The sequence below is a fragment of the Simochromis diagramma genome, unplaced genomic scaffold, assembly GCF_900408965.1.
Source record: "Simochromis diagramma unplaced genomic scaffold, fSimDia1.1 OVJJ01000683.1, whole genome shotgun sequence".
NCBI classification, from domain to species: Eukaryota; Metazoa; Chordata; class Actinopteri; order Cichliformes; family Cichlidae; genus Simochromis; species Simochromis diagramma.
Window position 1 is genome coordinate 1,693,571 of NW_024387158.1, and position 18,843 is coordinate 1,712,413.

The following is an 18,843-nucleotide window of genomic DNA, read 5'->3' on the forward strand; positions in this document are numbered from 1 at the left end:
CTGCCTTTTCTTCTGTTTTCTATATGGATCATTCCATACTACTTCAATACTGCTTAGGTCCAGACTCTGGGGAGACCTAAGCAGTGCATGAGTAATAGTGTACCACTGTGTGTCTTTTTTTTCCATCCAGGTAAACTCTCACTGTGTTGGCAGTGTGTTTTAGTTAATTACTGTGCTGAAAAAAAAAACTGTTGCTGATCAGATGCTTTCCAGGTAGTATTGTGTCTGATGGATCAAAATTCATCAATATTTACAAGATCCCCAAAATCTGGGTGAAGTTCAACCCCAAACCCCAACATCTGGCATTTCCATAGATTCAATTAAAGAACAAAGAAGAAAGTTTGTGAAAACGTAGCCAAAATCAGTGAAAAACTTTGAAAGACCTCCAGAAAGCTGTAGAACAGAGATCATTGCAAACAAAATGTAACAAATTAAAGGGAGGTATTTTTGCACAGTTCGGTTGCTAGAGTTACATATCAACATCCCCATCTAGGCCTGTCTTTCCGCTCAGCAGCCAGCTCAGTTTTTATTAATGAAAATTCACTTAAATGTTTCAAAAATGTGGTGACATTGCCCCACAATGTTTCACAATGAATGGATTCCGTATTATGTAAAAAGCAAAAGTTTAACTTTGTGAAACGTTGTCCACAGCACTAGTTGACTCTTGCTGACAATCGGGTCGGCCGTGTGAGATGCGAGTGCCCATTTCTGTATTACATTAGGTGGAGCTGTCTTGACATTCATCTTTATATATTACTTGTGTTTCAGAAAAGCAGTGTATAATATGGCTATAACACGATAATAACATATTGTTTTCTCTTTCTGTACTGACTTCCTAACATTGCTATACTGTCCAACTCTGGATAAAACAAAACCTTGCCCTATAATACTTGATATGAAATGAATCAAGTTGCTCAACTTGACAGGGCTAACCTTTAACATAATCCAATACAAAGAAGTGTAGTAGGATGGCTTTGGAGAGAACTCTTTAAACAGCTGCATACAGCAGACATAGACTGCACTGTATTGAATAAACTCAGTAATTCTATTTATTTTGGTCTGCTTAGCTGTGATTATAGTTTCTGCTCAGTTAAATGGAGCTGCATGAAGAGATGGTTTCCAACTGTATCCTCAGCTCTGAGATATTAAAAACAGCACATCTTGTTCATGTTTAATTCAACACATAAATTCATAATAGGCCAAGTCTGAATTTGTTCTCCAGCTGCAGCCAGAGATACAGATACAGAGAAACAGCAGTAAAAAGAGAGTTGGAGGGAGACGGAGAGAAAGGAAGACAACAAACAACAACAGACAGAAAACCATGACACTCAAATCAAAGCTTGGACAGATCAAAGTCTCATTGGCTCTAATTGGCACACTGCTGAGGCTGAGATAATGAGTGCTCAGTTCTGGTGAAGATCTTTTTTTTTTGGTAGACTCTTTTTTTTTGGTGCCTTATTTATAAAGCTTAATTGAAGCAGGACACCTCCCCTTAGTTTTACTTCCCATTTAGTTAACAGAACCCCATCCTACAGCTTCCCCTAGTGGCTTAAACACAATGGTACCCTATTTAAATGAAAGAGGTTTTGGCTGTTTTCATATTATTTAATTAAAATGCAGACACACGTTGCAGCCCTTTAGTTACAGCTATCCATTCAACTTTTCCACCCTGCATAAGTCAGTAGAAATAATCCATTTTTATGTATATTCAGACTATGCTGCTCAGGAGGTCCTGGAAACGATCCACTAAGGTAAATAATCACTATGCCCATCATCATCATCATCATCATCATCATTATCTGTGCATGCAGTAACAGCTTTCCTTAAACTGTCCTTACAGCTTTATGCTTATCACTCTGCTCTTCACTTTATTGTGTCTTTACCTTGACAGCCTTGTTACCATCTTGTGTCAGAGATTTTTTTTCCTACTGAGTTCATATTTTTATCACGAGAGATATTTTGCTCTTGCTGCTGTCATTTCCACCCACTATCTGCCACCAGGGCTCTGTTCTTCATCCATGTTAACATGGTGTTATCAGGCCAAGCTAATTTTCTTCCTTACTTCTTCAAATAAAAGTTGGCTGATTTCCTTATCTTTAATCGACCCGAGTGCGCGACTGAGATAGTATTTCTCTGCTTAGACTTCCACTGTCGTAAAAAACACGAGTGAGACTTTAACTTAATGCCACAGTCCTGCTGCTCCAAGTAATAATAATAATAATATGACTTAACATTCATTAATCCACTGTTGAAACATGTCCCCAATAAATGCTCTGTCTCCTGTTTGAATAAACTTTACTAATCAACACACGATGAGATGCCCATAAAAGGAGCAAACAAAGAAAAGTTGAAGAATGTGAAGAGACTTGTGAGCAGGAAGAGTGGAAAGGCAGTTTGTACAGATGGCATACCGGCGTAGGTAATGTCTAGGCATTGTACAGTAACTGCCTCCTATGAGGTTTATGAGAGGAATCGAATAACTTTCAGTTCAAATGATCGTATTATTTTACATTATTTAGCCATATTTCTATATTATATATAGAAATAAGGAGGACAATATTATTTTCCCAAGATCAAGGAAATGCAAACCCCTTTGGCATCATCTACCATTTAAAAGGTTGGTGGATTTTGTGTGAAAGCAATACAAAGTGCTTATGTAGATAAAAGGCCTGTATGAATGTGTGTTCTTGATTGGTGGAATGGGATTTGTAATAGAAAGTGCTTTAACTGCTCAAATTCAGTAGAAAGGTGTTACTAGAAGTACCAGTCCATTTACCAAGTACAAGTATGGTTTACCTGATATGAGCATGTCCAGCAGTTTGTCCTCCTGACATAAACAAAAGGATCTGCTCAGAGAAAACATTTCTTTTTTCTTTTTTTCTTTTTTTTGTGTCCCGTTTGGATCTTTAGCCATCAGAATTGTTGTCTTAAGGCCAAGAAAGATGCCAAGCGGATTTATTTTACCAAGTGGATCATGATGGCCTTGCCACGGCCATACCACCCTGAGCACGCCCGACCTCGTCTGATCTCGGAAGCTAAGCAGAGAAAACATTTCTGCATTTCTCTATTGGGTTTGAACTCAGCTGAGTAAACTTGTGTAGTATGTAAAGACATAAAAAGACACATGTGCTGAACACAAAATTTTATTTTGCTACTACAGCACTAAAATATTCTAATTGTGCAATAAAATGTTCATAAAGTGAATTAAAAAACAGAGTCTGTTTTCAGGAAATTCACTTTATGGATCCTTTATGTATGGCCTGACAACATACAAAAATCTTAAATAAATATCTATTTTTCTCCAATCCCAAGGCTGTTGGACTTTATCGACTTATCTACTTTACCTCTATTCTGGCAGTTTTTTTAAATTTTTGTATTTACCTCAGAGCAACATGATTCGAGGTTTTCAATTCAATTCAATTCAATTTTATTTATATAGTGCCAAATCACAACAAAAGTCGCCTCAAGGCGGTTTGATTGATCATCATCTTTTAGAGCAGGAAGAACAGAGCCCTACATTGTGTTCTTGTTGTTACTATGTGGCAAATAAAGTTGTGTGTGTGTGTGTGTGTGTGGCCCAGCAGCAGCAGTCTATACGTCTGTCAGAGCTACATCGAAAAGCCCAGCTCTGGCGAGGGATAGTCAGCATCGCACTAATCGAGGGTCGAAACCTCATGCCCATGGATCCCAACGGTCTGAGTGACCCATATGTCAAGTTCAGACTCGGACCCCAGAAATACAAGAGCAAGGTACAGCATGTGCAACTAAGGTCATACTTTCATGTTTGAAGCCCAGCTCCTTCAAATTAGGAGATGTGTCAGTATTTGTGTGTGTGTGTCTAGACAGTGCCAAAGACCCTGAGCCCACAGTGGAGGGAGCAGTTTGACCTGCATCTGTATGAAGAGACAGGTGGGGTGCTAGAGATCACGGTGTGGGACAAAGACACTGGAAGAAGGGACGATTTCATTGGGCGGTCAGTCTCTACTTATGTTTGGGTGATTTCTGTGTGAATTCAACTTTATTTATATAGCACCAAATACAACAATAGTCATTATTATGTTGCTTTATCAAAGTAAATACCCTATATTATTGCAGACAGAAACCTAACAAGCCAACTGTCCCCTAGGAGGAAACAGATGGCAAAAGTGATGGAGAAAAAACTGTCTTTTAATAGGTGTTAGTGAGGTGGCATTAGTTAGGTGGTGTTTAATGTTCTGTCTGTGTTCTCATTCTTGGACACAAACTTCAGAAATGTGTGCTATTATTTTATTGGGAGAAAGGATTTTGATTTCTAATTCATGTTGAACATTTGACATTTCACAAATGCTAATGTTTAAGTGTAATGTCATTTCTCTCAGTTTGAAAGTGGATTTTATTTTACCCATGTGTCAGTGCTTAACACATGGATCCTGGAATGCCTAGAACTATTCAAGATCAACAGGACCCTAAGAGCATTCAACGAGGATGTGGTGAACAATACTAGAGTTCAACTTCAAACCAATTGCACAAGTCACCATCAAGTGTGGGATTTACCAAGAAGATGCTCTGTCCCCACTGCTGTTCTGCATAGGCCTAAACCCTCTCAGCCAGAACATCAGCAAGCCTAACTATGGATACTGCTACAGAAAAGAGGAGTCATTAGTCACCTCCTCTACATGGATGACATCAAGCTGTATCACAGGAACGAACGAGATACTGATACTGGAAGCTCAAAGGCAAATGGGAACTATGAAGAGACTGCTAGGAAAAACTCAACCACCAAACACCTCCAGAGAGTAAGGCAAGTCCTGAGGAGTCAGCTGAATCGGCAGGACAAGATCCAGACAATCAACACTTAGGCCCTGCCAGTCATCAGATACCCTGCTGGGATAAAGAGGTCGCCAAAGGAGGAGAGGGAAACCACTGACATCAAGACAAGGAAGCTCCTTACCATGCATGAAGGGTTTCACCACAAGTCCAGCAGATAAAACAGCAAAAATCCATGAATACATCAGGAAGATGGCCACAACTGATCATGTGCTTAGTGAATACCTCAGGTATCAGAAACCTGAGAAAGAACAGGAAAAGAGAAAGAACCATCATGAAAGGATAGGCCCCTGTCTGCATGTACCACTGACAGACAGAAGAAGAGGCTGATATCAAGAAATCCTACCGGAGGTCAAAGCAGGACACGCCTCCTAGGGTGGTTGAGAATGTCAGATGCAGATGGTGATGGCTAACCAACTGGACATGGTTGTGGTGGAGAATCAGATAAGGAAAATACATGTAACTATACCAAGTGAGAGAAACATCAGGTATAGGAACATTACAATGTTGAGAAATACCAAGGGGCGAAGGAAGTGGTCAGTGACAGTGGTACCTGTGCTGATCGGAGCACTCGGGGGCAATGACCCCCAATCTGTCTGTCTGTTTGTCGGTCTGTGTGTCGATAGATAGATAGATAGATAGATAGATAGATAGATAGATAGATAGATAGATAGATAGCAACAGTTTTTGGTTCAAACTTCATTTTTACTTAAATGTTCAGCTCATTAGCTCGGTGTGTCTTGTTTTGAATGTGGTTCAGCTGCCAGTTGGACCTCTCCACTCTTGCTAAGGAGCAGACGCATCACCTGGAGCTGCCACTAGAGGAGTCTCAAGGCTTTGTTGTGCTGCTGGTCACACTAACCGCTTCGGCTGCTGTCTCTATCGCCGACCTCTCTGTGACCCCGCTGGATGACCCACAGGAGCGTAGAGAGATACTCCAACGATATGTAAGCAGCACCCTGAGGGCAACTCAGATGAAATAACTACACCATCTTAACACACATATTACACTGTTGTGCTCAATTTTCTTGTGCAGGGTGTGACGAAGTCATTCTTTAACTTAAAAGATGTGGGCATAGTACAGGTGAAGGTGATGAGAGCAGAAGGTCTCATGGTTGCAGATGTAACCGGTAAATGAAAAAATGACTCTGATTTCTTGCCTTTGCTTGCTCATAATACTTTGCATTATTCTTCATTCTTACTGTGATTCATCCATTATCATTACCTTGATTGGTCGCTTAGGTAAAAGTGACCCTTTCTGTGTGCTGGAGCTGAACAATGACAGGCTGCAGACACACACCGTTTACAAGAACCTCAATCCAGAGTGGAACAAAGTCTTCACCTTGTGAGTTGACATTTGTCAGTGAAAACCAGCAAAAAAGCAAACCATTTCCTTTGTTTCGACTCCTTGTATTAAAAATATGTATGCATGAAAATTGCCACTTTGCCGTATTTTATTGGTTATGGTTTTCTAGTAACTGTTCTGGGGTTGTGTGTTACTACTAAAATTAGGTAGTAGAAGAACCTGGACCTTTAGCTGTTACTGAAGCCTTAGTGTCTTCACAGCAATTTTGTGACTTCATAAATCTTTGCTCAGTGCAGATAAGCTGTTAACAAATCAAGCTCATTAAAAAGTAGGTGACACAGATGATGATTATTGAGTTGGATGCTTTTTGTGATACATATATAGCCTTCTTGGCTGTCAGAGGAAAAAGTTTATGGATGAGTAGAATGAGGAGGGGTGGGTTTAAAAAATCGATTTCCCGACTCAAATCGATTTTAATTTGAAGAATGTGATTTTTAAATATGAATGTAATTTTGCCAGTAAAACCAGAATCTCAGGTTAAAGCTCATGAAATCATTTCAACAACCACCAAACAGCTAAAACAGCAAATGATTAAAGAGCCAGTAAGCAGATTCAGCACAAAGATGGAAACACAAAGTGTGAATCCCCATGTTAATATGGTGGCACGTACACAGACACACCGTAGCGTGCTGAAAGAGGCATCTCACAGATTCTGATGCTGCAGGTTTCGTCACTCCCACCAAATTCAGCAAAAGAAGGTCAAAACTACGCTTCACAAAAAAACATTGACAAAAACATTGTCGTGAATTTTACCATTTTACCAGTTTACCATAAAAAATCTCTATTTTCGGCATTATTCGCTTGTTTATTACGCACCAGTTTCCCGTTGTGTTCAGTGCTGTCAGCCCCTGTTTTGTTTTTTTCCCTTTTTTAAAAAAAAAACGACCTCCAATAAGAAAGCCTAATTTCTGCTGTTTAATACCAAAGAAATGTAAACTTTTACAAATCATGCCAAACTACAAAATGCTAGGCTGTGTCTCTAATAAAACCTCTGTAACTTGTAACCAGCATCAGGTAATGTTCATATATTGATTCATGGTTTTCCTCTGTTTTTGATCTACTGCAGAATATTTTTAACGGGGTTATCTGCTATAACAAGCCAGGCCAGGAAAATCTCCTTTATGTTTTTGTGTTTTATCCGCAGTTACTTCGACACAAAGGCATCTACTGTGATGCTTACACCTCTGTGGAAGTCTCATAAGTGTCAGCTTTGTTTTTATACATAGATATAAAATATGGATATGTGCTGACAAATAATCAAATTATAATATTTTTGACTGTCTGAGTCAAAACTGAATCTAACTGAATTGAATCGCATTGGCCATCAGTTATAGAAATCCCAGCCCTAAGAATGAGTATCTCTGTATGAGCTTCTCCACGAGCGATGTATGAAGTAGAGACAAACTGACTGGTGATTTCTGAGGTGGATGCCAATAGAAGTGGAACTAGCGCTGCTTTTGAAAGCCTCCTGTAGCCAATCAGAAACAAAACAAAATTTGATTTTCAGTTAGACACATCAAGCAACAGGACGTCGGCCATTTCCTCTGGCCTTGTTGTCTTTCATTCTGACTGAGCTCTTAGATAACTTTTTGTTTTAGCGTACTCACAGTTGACATCAGGATCAAAGCTGTGGTACACAGCATTATATTAAGGGTAGAGGGTGGGTTTATTAATTTCAAGAAAAGTTATAGTGTTCATAGAGAGTTTTTCTTAAGCTGCAGGGGATGCCACTTCCCAAATATTGAATAAATTTCCACATATGAACCGTTCCCTCTTTCTCTTCCCCATCTACATGCCAAATATCCTTGGGCAAGATACTAACCCCAAGATGCTCTCTGATGCATCCGTCTCTATATGAATGTGTGTGAATGTTAGATAGAAAGCACTTACATAGTAAGAGCATAGAAAAAAGTGCGTGTATGAATGGGTGAATGAGCCAAGTTGTATAAAGGGCTTTGAGTGCTCAGTTAGAGTAGATAAGCACTATATAAGAACCAGTCCATTTACCAATTACCATACTTTTCCCCTTTTTCCTCAGTAATGTCAAAGACATTCACTCTGTGTTGGAGGTGACAGTGTTTGATGAAGACAGAGACAGGAGTGCAGACTTCCTGGGAAAAGTGGCAATTCCATTATTGAATGTGAGTGTAATAAAAGTATATGAAAGACACACGATGTGTATGTGTGTGAAGTGCTAACATGTTTGGTTGTTGAGTTGCGTGTAATGAACAGACACTAGGCAAATTGTGCAAACGATTCAGACAAAGAAAATATTGGAATTTCTCCAAATCTATAGCACACAATTCTTAGAGTGGCAGCACCACACAGCAAGCCATAATATGTGTTTGATCATTTCATTAAAGGGGTTAAGAAGCCATCAACACAGAAACTCTGAGACTTAGAGAACAGCAATAAGCTACAGCTGGCTGAGTTGGCACAAGTACCAACGTTACGATGCTCCTATCTTTAAGATATAAAACAAACCCAGACAGGCTTTGAAAAAAAAAGAGTTCATTCTTGTAGTAGCTATTTTGTGGATGTTTAGTATACTAAACTTATTCAGAAACTCAAATGATCAAAATGTCATGTGTGTAGCTGGACTGTTATTATTGCTTGTAGTACCTTGAATAGCAGCATGAAAACTGAAAGCTTACAAGGTGCTTAAAAAAAACAGAGAATGCCCATTAGATTGGTCTTACATGCATCCACTGAGCATGTAAAAGTCTTTTTGAATCACAGAGAATCAGTTCAGTTTCAATTCACTTTTATTTATATAGCACCAAATCACAACAAAAGTCGCTTTAAGGCGCTTTGTATTGTAAGGTAAAGCGACTACATTAATACAGACAAACCCCCACAATCGATAACCAGTTAAAGTAACTAAAGCCAAACCCAATTATGTTTTTGTGTTTTAGGTTCGTAATGGTGAGCAGAAGGGATACCTGTTGAAAAATAAGGAGCTGACAGCACCGACCAAAGGGTGCATCTACCTAGAGATTGATGTCATCTACAACGCTGTGAGAGTCACGCTGTGCTGTGAATGCTCATTTTAGAACTAAGCAAAGCAAGACTTTAGGCTGGCTTTTGTTGTGGTTTTACATAGTTCTTCAGGACATTTATGTCATGCGTAAGAAGGTTTTTGGCTTCTAAATGTAATCAATAAAAATGTAAAACCTCTACAATACGTACACCCACTTTTTACAAACTCCTGGACCAGATAGAAAATGTTATGCCACACCGTATTGTGTGTTTCTCTTTTTTTAGGTTAAAGCTGCTTTGAGGACTGTGGTTCCTGCAGAACAGAAATATATTGAAGAAGAACCAAAAGTCTCCAAGCAAGTATGTATCAGTATTTCCTGTTGATGTTTTTTCAAACTGGTGACAAAACTTATCATTTTTCTATAACTTGAGACTAAAAAACAACCAGCGAGTACAATACAAATATGAGTAAAAGTTCTGAAAAGGTGGGGGTGGGTCATAGATTTCAAGATTTCTGGTGTTAAGAGGAAAACTTTTCCAAAGTGCCAAGGGATCTGTCATTTTCCCAATGTTTAGGTTACTTTGGGTTGGGGGGGGGGGGGGGGGGGGGGGTGTAGAAATGAACAAGGTTCAAGAGATGTTGAGTGAGGAGGAGAGAGACTTTGTTGTGATCTTGTGTCTTTGTGATACTTTAGTGGGAGCCAATGTAGATACAGGACTTCATATGTGAGTGTTTGTGAACCATGACTGCAGAGTCACTGGGACTGTCAGGACTTCCAGTAGAAAGGACAATGTGAAAGGAAAGTGAAGGCCAACTATGTGCTAAAAGTATATATTTGTATCTATATCAGAATCAGAATACTTTAATAATCCCTAAGGAAATTGTGTAATATATAATATATTTGTACATTTTTTAAATTATCCTAATCAGTTGCACGTCTTTGAATCTGAATATGCTGTATTTTTTTATGTTGTAAATTTGCTCCGTACAGTCTCTTGTTTCTTGTTTTTTTTTAAATTAATCTTTGTGTGATTTTGCACGCTCCATCTGTCTGTCTCTATGCTGAATTTCTGAATTTCCCCAATGAGGGACAATAATGCATATTTCTTTTCTATTCTACATTGTTATGTTGGTCACAAGAGCACTCCAGGATGATGCTCAGAGTGTGGACCATTGTTGGTAACCATAGACGTAGCCTTTAACTAGAAGAGGTAAATCTAATTCTGAAGCATTGCCACAACCGGGAGCTCTATATTGTTGGTGTTTACATCCTAAGGACATTTAATGAGTGAAGCGGGATCAAGGGGGTTGCTAGGCAGAGCGTTTGGTAGTTATATAGAGCTGCTAATCGTCTGCACAGAAGTGGAAGTTAAGGGGGAACAGCTTAGGTCATGTAACAACTGAAATGTTTAGAAACATCTTTGTGTCTTTCAGTTGCTCCAGCAGAACTTTAACAGAGTCAAGCGCTGCATTATGGTGCTGATTAGCTGGGGAACTTTCATCAACAGCTGCTTTGAATGGGAGTCTGCACAGAGAAGCATTGTCTCCTTTGTGGTATGAAAAGGCACTAATGCACACACACACATCCCTGTACACATGACCGATGAATGATCTACTGAGTGTCATGTTGTTTTGCTTTCTATTAGCTGTTTGTGGTGGTGGTGTGGAATTTTGAGCTCTACATGCTGCCACTAGCCTTGCTGCTTCTACTTGTGTGGAACTACTTCTTCTGCTCCAGCAGGGATGGAGCTGATGTGGTGAGAAAACAAGTAAAACGCAGGCCTTCTATAAGCGCTCCTCTTTCAGACAACGTTATAATCGCTTCATTTTCTGTTGTAGTCCATGGATGGCATGTTTGAATGGGAAGTTGAAGAAGATGATAAAGAGGAAAAGGTAATGATGTTTTAAAACTATAAACATTAATATGTAATATTAACCAAGTGACTTCTTAATAGAGGAACACAGGTGTTTGGCTTATCCCAGATTGCCTTTTAGGCCTTCAAAAATAAAAATGTGTTTCTGCCTATCTGCATGCTAAGTATTACATTATATAATATTAGTTTCCTAAAAAATATGAAGGCAAATATGCAAAAGTAGCATCTGGCATTCTTGTGACCATTAACCTCGTAATAATAATAATAGCTCTTTGTTAGAAATTTATGTAGTACAAGTGTTTCAAACATTTAAGAGAAAGTCTTTTTGTGTACAGTCTTACGAAGTTCAAGTCCTTAAAGAGTTTAAGGTCTTTAGGGCTTTTAGTTTGAAGGTTTAGATGCTGCTGACTGACATTTTAGAAAGAACTACTAGCTAGCTGTCTCAGGTTCATCAAAACCAAGATAAGGCTTCCAAAGTCAAGATGTGTTTCCCTACACAAACACACGGAAAAATTACTTCACAATCACCATCTGGACAGTCATGCCTATGATGCCTATGTATTCATGATGTTTCTCCTGTCCCTGTCAGGACTCAGAGCCCAAAGGCTTTATGGATAAACTGTACGCCATTCAGGACGTGTTTATCAGTGTTCAGAATGCTCTGGATGAGGTGGCGTCCTTTGGAGAGAGAGTGAAGAAGTACGTTTTCTGGGTTAACAAGTTTTCTCTCTGATTTCTTTTTGCAGCTGTTTGTTGTGAAGCTGTTAGGCGTGACTTGTGATTTTTCACATACATCCAGTTGAATGTTTTTTTTTTATGAAGCTCTTTTGTACTTGTCCTTTTCTACCCGCAGCACTTTTAACTGGACAGTGCCTTTTCTAAGCTGGTTGGCAATCACTGCCTTATGTTTGGCCACATTTCTTCTCTACCTCATACCTTTACGATACCTAGTGCTTGCATGGGGTGAGTCTTGATTTCACAACACACAGACGACTACACAGATAGAAAAAAAATGTTATGCTATGTTGGTGGAGAGCTGGTGCACGAGAAAGGGAGTTTCAGTTACATTTTTGTGAGGCTCCAGATCATTTACCTCAAAATTATGAAATATGGTCCTGGCTTTAGGGGGATGAGGTCTCTGCCCTTCTAGATGTTTAATGAAATACTTAGTGCTCTTTTTTTTTTTTTTAAGGTTGTGGGTAAACTTGTAACTAATCTAATGTGAATCCAATTAGATAAACATCCACCTGTTTCTATCTGATGGATGTTATCAAATGAGGGAAAGAGCCTCCATGATATCACTCACTGGTTTCTGGGCTCTATGTTCTAAATGATTTATGCTCACCATGTTGGTTTTTGGACCATATTTGTGAGAGTAGAGTTAGCTTTTAAAGCAAGCAGTTTCCTGGAAGAGAAACCTGCTACTTACTGCCAACACAGTAATAGAATAAAAACTATATTAGTTATGGCATTCTTTAAAATACCAGGCTGCAACCATCTTAATTCATAGTGCAAATGAGCATTTTTACATGGGACTTGATCAAAGCAACTTGATTTGATGGTTACCAAAAAGATCTTGTAGATCTTGCCTTAGTGTTGTTGTATTTATATCATGTAATGAACCATGGTGACTCAGTCTCAGCTTGGACTGCTTGGTCTCTGCTAGTCCTCAAACAGTTGTTTTTTCTGCAGGTGTGAATAAGTTCACCAAGAAACTTCGTGATCCATACATGATCGACAACAACGAGCTTCTTGACTTCCTTTCCAGAGTCCCCTCTGATGTTCAAGTGGTGGGTAATTTTGTAATCCATGAAGGATGCATGTAAATAGAGGTACATCGTATGTAGGAGAACTTCAGAACAGGATTTTTCACAAAACGAATCCTCAGGCTACAGCGGCTGTCATTCACGAGGCATTCACGCCTCAGTCCCTAAGTTCTCAGTCAGTGTACTGCATGGACACAGTTAATACTGGAAATGTTTCCTTTTCAACATATTGGAAGAACAGTTTTTAAGTGAATCACACAGCTGTCATTTACTGTGTTTGCATCTTCATTAAACTCATAGAAAAGCATTTTAAAGTCACATTTATATGATAGATGAAGCACATAGTCCTGTTTGCTGTCGACAGCTGCCTGAGCATTAGTGTTGTGTGTGGCTTTAATAAACACCTACAGGTATCACACAGCAGATAACATGAGACCTGCTCATACACACACATGTAACCTGATTAAAAGCACATCAGTAAATTATATTCTGTGGTCGTTTGTACAGGTGTGGTTAGATACAGGTTTCAGGTTTATGTGGTGGTTTTTCAGAGGGAGACTTTCCTGGATTTTCTTGTGCTCCATCTAAGCTCTTAGGAATCATTCAGAGAATGAATTTCCTGATTCTGCCAGCTCTGACTGCGCATTTCCCCTTCACGCTGTTTCCAGAGAGAAAGCTCAGTGTTTTCTCTGTAAGAAAGTGAAGCTGGGCCTGTGTTGTTAGATTAGGTCACTGGTGCTGCTGTAGGTAGATTCTATACTGTATGAACCAGAGCTGGAGTCTGTCTGTTGTCACAGTATTATCTGTTTGTGTTGATGGACAGATGCAGTATCACGAGCTGAAAGTTGACCCCGGGCAGAGCCCCAGCAAACGCCGGAGGACAAACCTGAGCTAGCTGTAAAAAATGTAAACTATCTTGTTTATATGTTTCTTGTAAATTTTAATTATTATGAGAAGTTGTAACTGTTAAGTGTTTTCTTTTTGTTACTGAGGAAGGACACTGATTTTCTAAATCTTTTAAAAGACAAGACAAACCTGTTCATGTTTTTTAATCTCTCTCATTTCTCATAAGAACTCTGCACACAAACTAAGTAACTGTGGTAATAATAATGATTGTCATGAGTATACATGTATAGTGTGTCCCAGAGTCTGCATGTAATGAAGATGTGCTTCTGTTTGCATGTAAGCATTGCATCTCCAGCTTTTTTATTTCTCTCAACATGTTTGTGCCATTTCAAACGGGATGCCAGCGTCCCATGCTATGTTGAAGATAGCGCTGCATGCATTTATACACCTACAGTAAATAAAATCTCCTATTTGGAAATATTATCTTTTTCAGGAAACATTTCTTTCTAAAGATGAAATACTGACATCTCAGCTCAGTGGTTTTTTTCTTTTTGTCTGCTTCTCACCTCTTCCAGTTTGCTTTCTCTGTTTCTTTTTGTTTTTTGCCTTTTTGGACCACATCTTAGTGTTACTCGACTTACTCGTCATCTGTTCTTTTTAATCACTCGTGTTTTCATGATGTGATCTGCATGTCTGCGTAAGCTGCTGGTTATATGTGTTTTGCATGACTGAAATTATATGCAAGGTGCTGAATGTGTTTATCTCTGCAAACTGCACTGACCTGATACTGTTTACTCTTACCACCAGATCATTACGTCTGTCGCGCTGCACATTATCTCTCTCTGTTTCCTGTTGCACTGTCTGTAATTACTGTGGTTGGAATGAAGCCAAAAGTAGGACAGACTGTATCAAGTGTGTAGCATTCCTCTGGCAAAATATATTTCTACACAGACCCACATGGCTTTCTGTGTCTGATATGCAGTTTACAAAGTGAGCTTGAACAGATCCCTTAGAAAGATTCATTATATTTCCAAAGGTGGTAAGTAGTGTCTACATAGAGGGACTCGTGAATAGGGCTTACTGGGAACAGGCCTGGGGGAGCTGGATTCTCTCTGGTCAAATTAAAACAGCCTAAACCATGAAGCCGACAGATTTACACCCTTCCTGTTCACTTCTTGTGAAACAGTGACTGCCTGCAGTGTGTCAGTGATGATAATGTTTGACCGACTAAATAAATCCAATGAGTTCTTTTAACTTTCAGTAAATTAGCACAAGGGGAAAAAAGTGTTAATGAGAAAAGTGAATCTTAAATTCAGAGTAAAGTAGAAGATTTCAATTTCAAAGATTTGTGTTGCATGTAAAATTTTTGTTTTCAAGCTGTAATCTTCTGACTTTTTATTGCAAATTTTGGTTTATGAAATTAATTCAGTGATTTCTTTTTATTAAGTAGTTCACTGTAGCACAAAGAAACACTGGGTAGGATTGTAACTCAAACATCCAACTAAAAGATTACTTTCAAAATTTACTTTCACTGATAAATGGATGGCAGCAGTTAGCACTACCATCTAAATACTCCAGCAACAAGGTTCTGAGTTTTAACTCCCTTTGCCAGTAACGGCTTTGTATTTATCTACCAGCAGGGGGACCCTTTAAGTCATGGTGGATGGTAGAAGATGCGTTGGAGTCAATTTAACAAGAAGTATCAGTTGACTTCTAGTTGATTAAAACTGAACTAAATGTGCTAACATTTTAAATTCACTAGCATAATAAAAGCTACATTTTTAGAAGAAAGTGGGAGCTAACTGAAACATTATTATATACTCTCAACTTCACCTGAAAGAAAATCAATGTATACAGGAAATGTTTTTAGTTCAGTTTGTCAGTCTGATCAAATGTTCTCACAGCCTGTCTGATGAGATTTTAGTGCAAAATTTGAGACTTGGGATGTGAGCATGATTGCCTTCACAAGGTGTTGTGTGCCTTGTGTTTAAAGTTTGAAAAGGAGGAAAAAAGGAGACTTGAAATGACTGAAAACTGCTGAAAGACTTAAAATGGCCAGGAATTGAATTATTTGGCCTTCACTTTGTGTGCCATGTCTGGAGAAAACCGTGGCACTGCACTTCTGAGAAAACTGAAGGTCAGAGATCAGAGCTGCTCCATAGTACTACAATCTCAGGATTGCAGTACTAACCCATCAACACTTGTTGTAATCACTTGATGTAATCACTGCTAAAGTAACTGCTTTAACTGAGCAGCCTGCTGAGTGAGCTCTGAATACATTATTATATTTCAGTTTTACATTTTTAAGAAAATCTTGTTGTTATAATTCTGGGTGTGAAATGTGAAAAAACAGTGGATTTAAGCTGTTTCAACAGAAGCCTGCACCATACCAATATGCAAGAAAGTTATGTGAATAGTTCTATCGCTTCCATGCAAACTAGTTTAGAAAGCATACAGACACATGCTGAATGAGGAAGTACCAAAACAGGCAAAACTGTGCAAAGCCAGATTTTAACTGATGTCTTTTCTTTGCTCTCTGCCCATCTATTTGAGCTCAGTTTTATATAGCACCAAAATATTGAATGTCAGGCCACTTTGAACTGTGAGATCAAGACTGGATTAGACAGAAACCCCAACAATCCCCTATGAGGATGGTGAGAAGAGAGAGGGAGACCGTGGTGAGAAGGAAATCTCTTTTCATGAACAGAAGATCCCAGAAGTGACCAGTTTGGGGGTGAGGAGGAAGAGAAAACAAACAGAGAATGGGATGTTTTTTTGTTTTTATCTTACCATTATGAAAGAAGTAAAACTTTTATTTCTTGTGCTTTTGAATTGACAGACTTACTTTTATCTTCATGTCAAGCATTTAGAAGACTTTTACATGGCAAGAAAGGCCCTGTGATGAATCTGTCCAGCGTGACAGATTGGGAGCGTCCTTTCATGTCTTTGGCCCGCTATTGATCGTCTGATTAATCACATGAGTTAAGGTGTGAAAACAGGTGTGGGTCACTCGAAGAGGAGTGAAAGAAGCCATCTATGTAATAATGTAATAATGTAATAGTTGATATACTTCATATGAGTCCTTTGATACTCTTTTCAAAGTAATGTCTGAATTGGAGATATAAGAAGAAATCTTGATGAGGAACTTCACATCTGTCTGAGATGATTTTAGTAGCGATGATATATAAATTCTGTCTTTATTAGACAGGCCACTGTGTGAACATCTGCAGTGGTCTCTCTAATAAAGACAGCTCTATGAGTTTCCTGTTTTCTGACTGCATCAAAGTATAACAGTTTTATTTGTGCTGATAAATAATAGTCTTTGGTAAGTCCATCCCTCCCTCATTGTGTCATACTGGAGAGCTTATAATTCACGCCAGGAAATTTACCTTTCCAAATAAATCTATTTATCACCTTGTCTCATTCTCTAAACTGATATCACGGATGTGGATAAGCAAAACTAGAACAAACAGAGCAGTCTGGCCAAGATATTAGTTTTTCCCACCATTATTCTACTCAAGTTCTAATGGCAGGAGAGCCCATCTATCAAGAGTCTTGTTTCTCTTTTTATTGATATGTGCATAATTTTCAATAGAAATTTACTACATTCATAATCTTATACCCAAATAACATATAGAAGTAGCTCCCAAGGTCTCCTAGTATTTCATAGCTTGAGAGACTAGGGGAAGTTTAAACATTAATATTAAGAGTATATCCTGCACCTGCAACAAGTTAATTAGTCTAGAAACTCCTCGTTCTGAATTCTGATCATGGTATTGTCTGCCTGAAGAAAAATGTTATACTCCGTTTCCCTTATTGTAATAACATTGAGCTCTAAATGCGGATTGATCCTCATCAATTAAAAAGGGCATCACTTCCTCCAGTCTTTTTGTTAGAATGGTATATTTGTGTATATTTTTTTAAATCCTGGTTCGTTACACTGACTGGTCAATATGCGGCACACATGGGTATGCTATAGGTCAAAGTCTGTGGGACCAACTGGCAGGGATCCTCACCAGGTTGTCCACCCTCTCCCTCACTCATGCCACCATTCCCACCTGTCTGAAGGCCTCCAGCATCACTCCCAACAACAAAAAGACTAGAATAGACAGCCTCAATGACTACACAACTATAGCCTCACAAACAGCTTCTTCTCCTGGGCCACTTGGACAGTTAACAAACATTAGCACCCCACACCCAAACCCTGCCTACAAATCTGGGCCATGGTCTGAGTAACTCCCATCACTCAGGGTACTCACACACAGACTCTATTTAGACCAGCTCTTGGGAATAACCAAAATGACTGCCTCACTCTGGGGGTATGGACTCTTTGTTTTGAAGTATAATTAAAAATCTTTTGCAATAATGGTACCGATTCTTCCCTCAGTACTTATAACACTCTCCTGGGAATCTGTCATTCCCCGTCAATTAGAGTAAAAGAAGAAGACATAAGCCTGTTAATTCATGAGCTGCTCTTTCTTTTGTAAATTTATCATTGTGCAATCTCCCAGCGGAGGGCAGGTCTCGCTTAACAAGAAAGTGTTCTACTACTTACTTTCTTAAAAGTAATGGATTATGTTACTTAAGTACTCCCAGGAGAAAGTAATTCATTAATTCTTGTTACATTACTTTCTGGTTTCTCTGTAAAATGACCTGTTGTTGTGAAAAAGCAACTGTTGCTGTGACTTCGCACACTTAATTCAGCTGATTGTAGTGCATGTGCAAGTGGAATCGATAAGCAGGATAGATAGGCAGGCAGGCTAACACTTCCAACGAATAGAACTACTGGGAAGTGGCTCTCTACAAGCACCGGTTCTTGATTCCCATCCCTAGATACATCTGAACAAACCACAAGATTTCTGGAATAACGAGACCAAAGTGGAGATGTTTGTCGAGAGTGCACAGCAGCACCTTTGGAGAAAACCAAAAAGCACAAGCACCTCAGACCAACTGTCAGCTTGCTGGTGAAGGGATGATGATTTTGGCACCTTGCGGTCACTGAGTGGAGCATAAACTCCTCTGCATACAAAAGTGTTCTAGAGTCAAATGTGAGGCCATCTGTTTGACAGCTAAAGCCTGGATAAAACTGGGTCATCAACAGGACAATAGTTTATTTATTTAAAAGGGACAGTGGATAGTAATGAACATATATAAATGTAAATAAATGTGCAATTCACTTGTATTTGTATTTTTATTTTTATTCCT

General features: G+C 38.9%; 1 protein-coding gene across 7 annotated transcripts in view; it reads left to right on the top strand.

Moving 5' to 3' along the window:
- Positions 1-15,980, top strand: part of mctp1b (multiple C2 domains, transmembrane 1b) — a 42,297-nt gene extending 26,317 nt beyond the window's left edge. For 4 of the 7 annotated variants that reach the window (XM_040048759.1, XM_040048761.1, XM_040048764.1 and 1 more), the window contains 16 exons: positions 1,713-1,751; positions 3,582-3,749; positions 3,843-3,973; positions 5,567-5,753; positions 5,843-5,936; positions 6,049-6,151; positions 8,211-8,313; positions 9,088-9,189; positions 9,437-9,511; positions 10,587-10,706; positions 10,799-10,909; positions 10,992-11,045; positions 11,616-11,725; positions 11,880-11,989; positions 12,719-12,816; positions 13,616-15,980. In XM_040048759.1, coding sequence (XP_039904693.1) covers positions 1,713-1,751; positions 3,582-3,749; positions 3,843-3,973; positions 5,567-5,753; positions 5,843-5,936; positions 6,049-6,151; positions 8,211-8,313; positions 9,088-9,189; positions 9,437-9,511; positions 10,587-10,706; positions 10,799-10,909; positions 10,992-11,045; positions 11,616-11,725; positions 11,880-11,989; positions 12,719-12,816; positions 13,616-13,687 — 1,677 coding nt within the window. In that variant the 3' untranslated portion in view covers positions 13,688-15,980. The remainder of the gene's footprint in view (positions 1-1,712; positions 1,752-3,581; positions 3,750-3,842; positions 3,974-5,566; positions 5,754-5,842; positions 5,937-6,048; positions 6,152-8,210; positions 8,314-9,087; positions 9,190-9,436; positions 9,512-10,586; positions 10,707-10,798; positions 10,910-10,991; positions 11,046-11,615; positions 11,726-11,879; positions 11,990-12,718; positions 12,817-13,615) is intronic. The other 3 variants (XM_040048760.1, XM_040048762.1, XM_040048766.1) reach the window with 1 other exon arrangement.
- Positions 15,981-18,843: the final 2,863 nt, after the last annotated feature.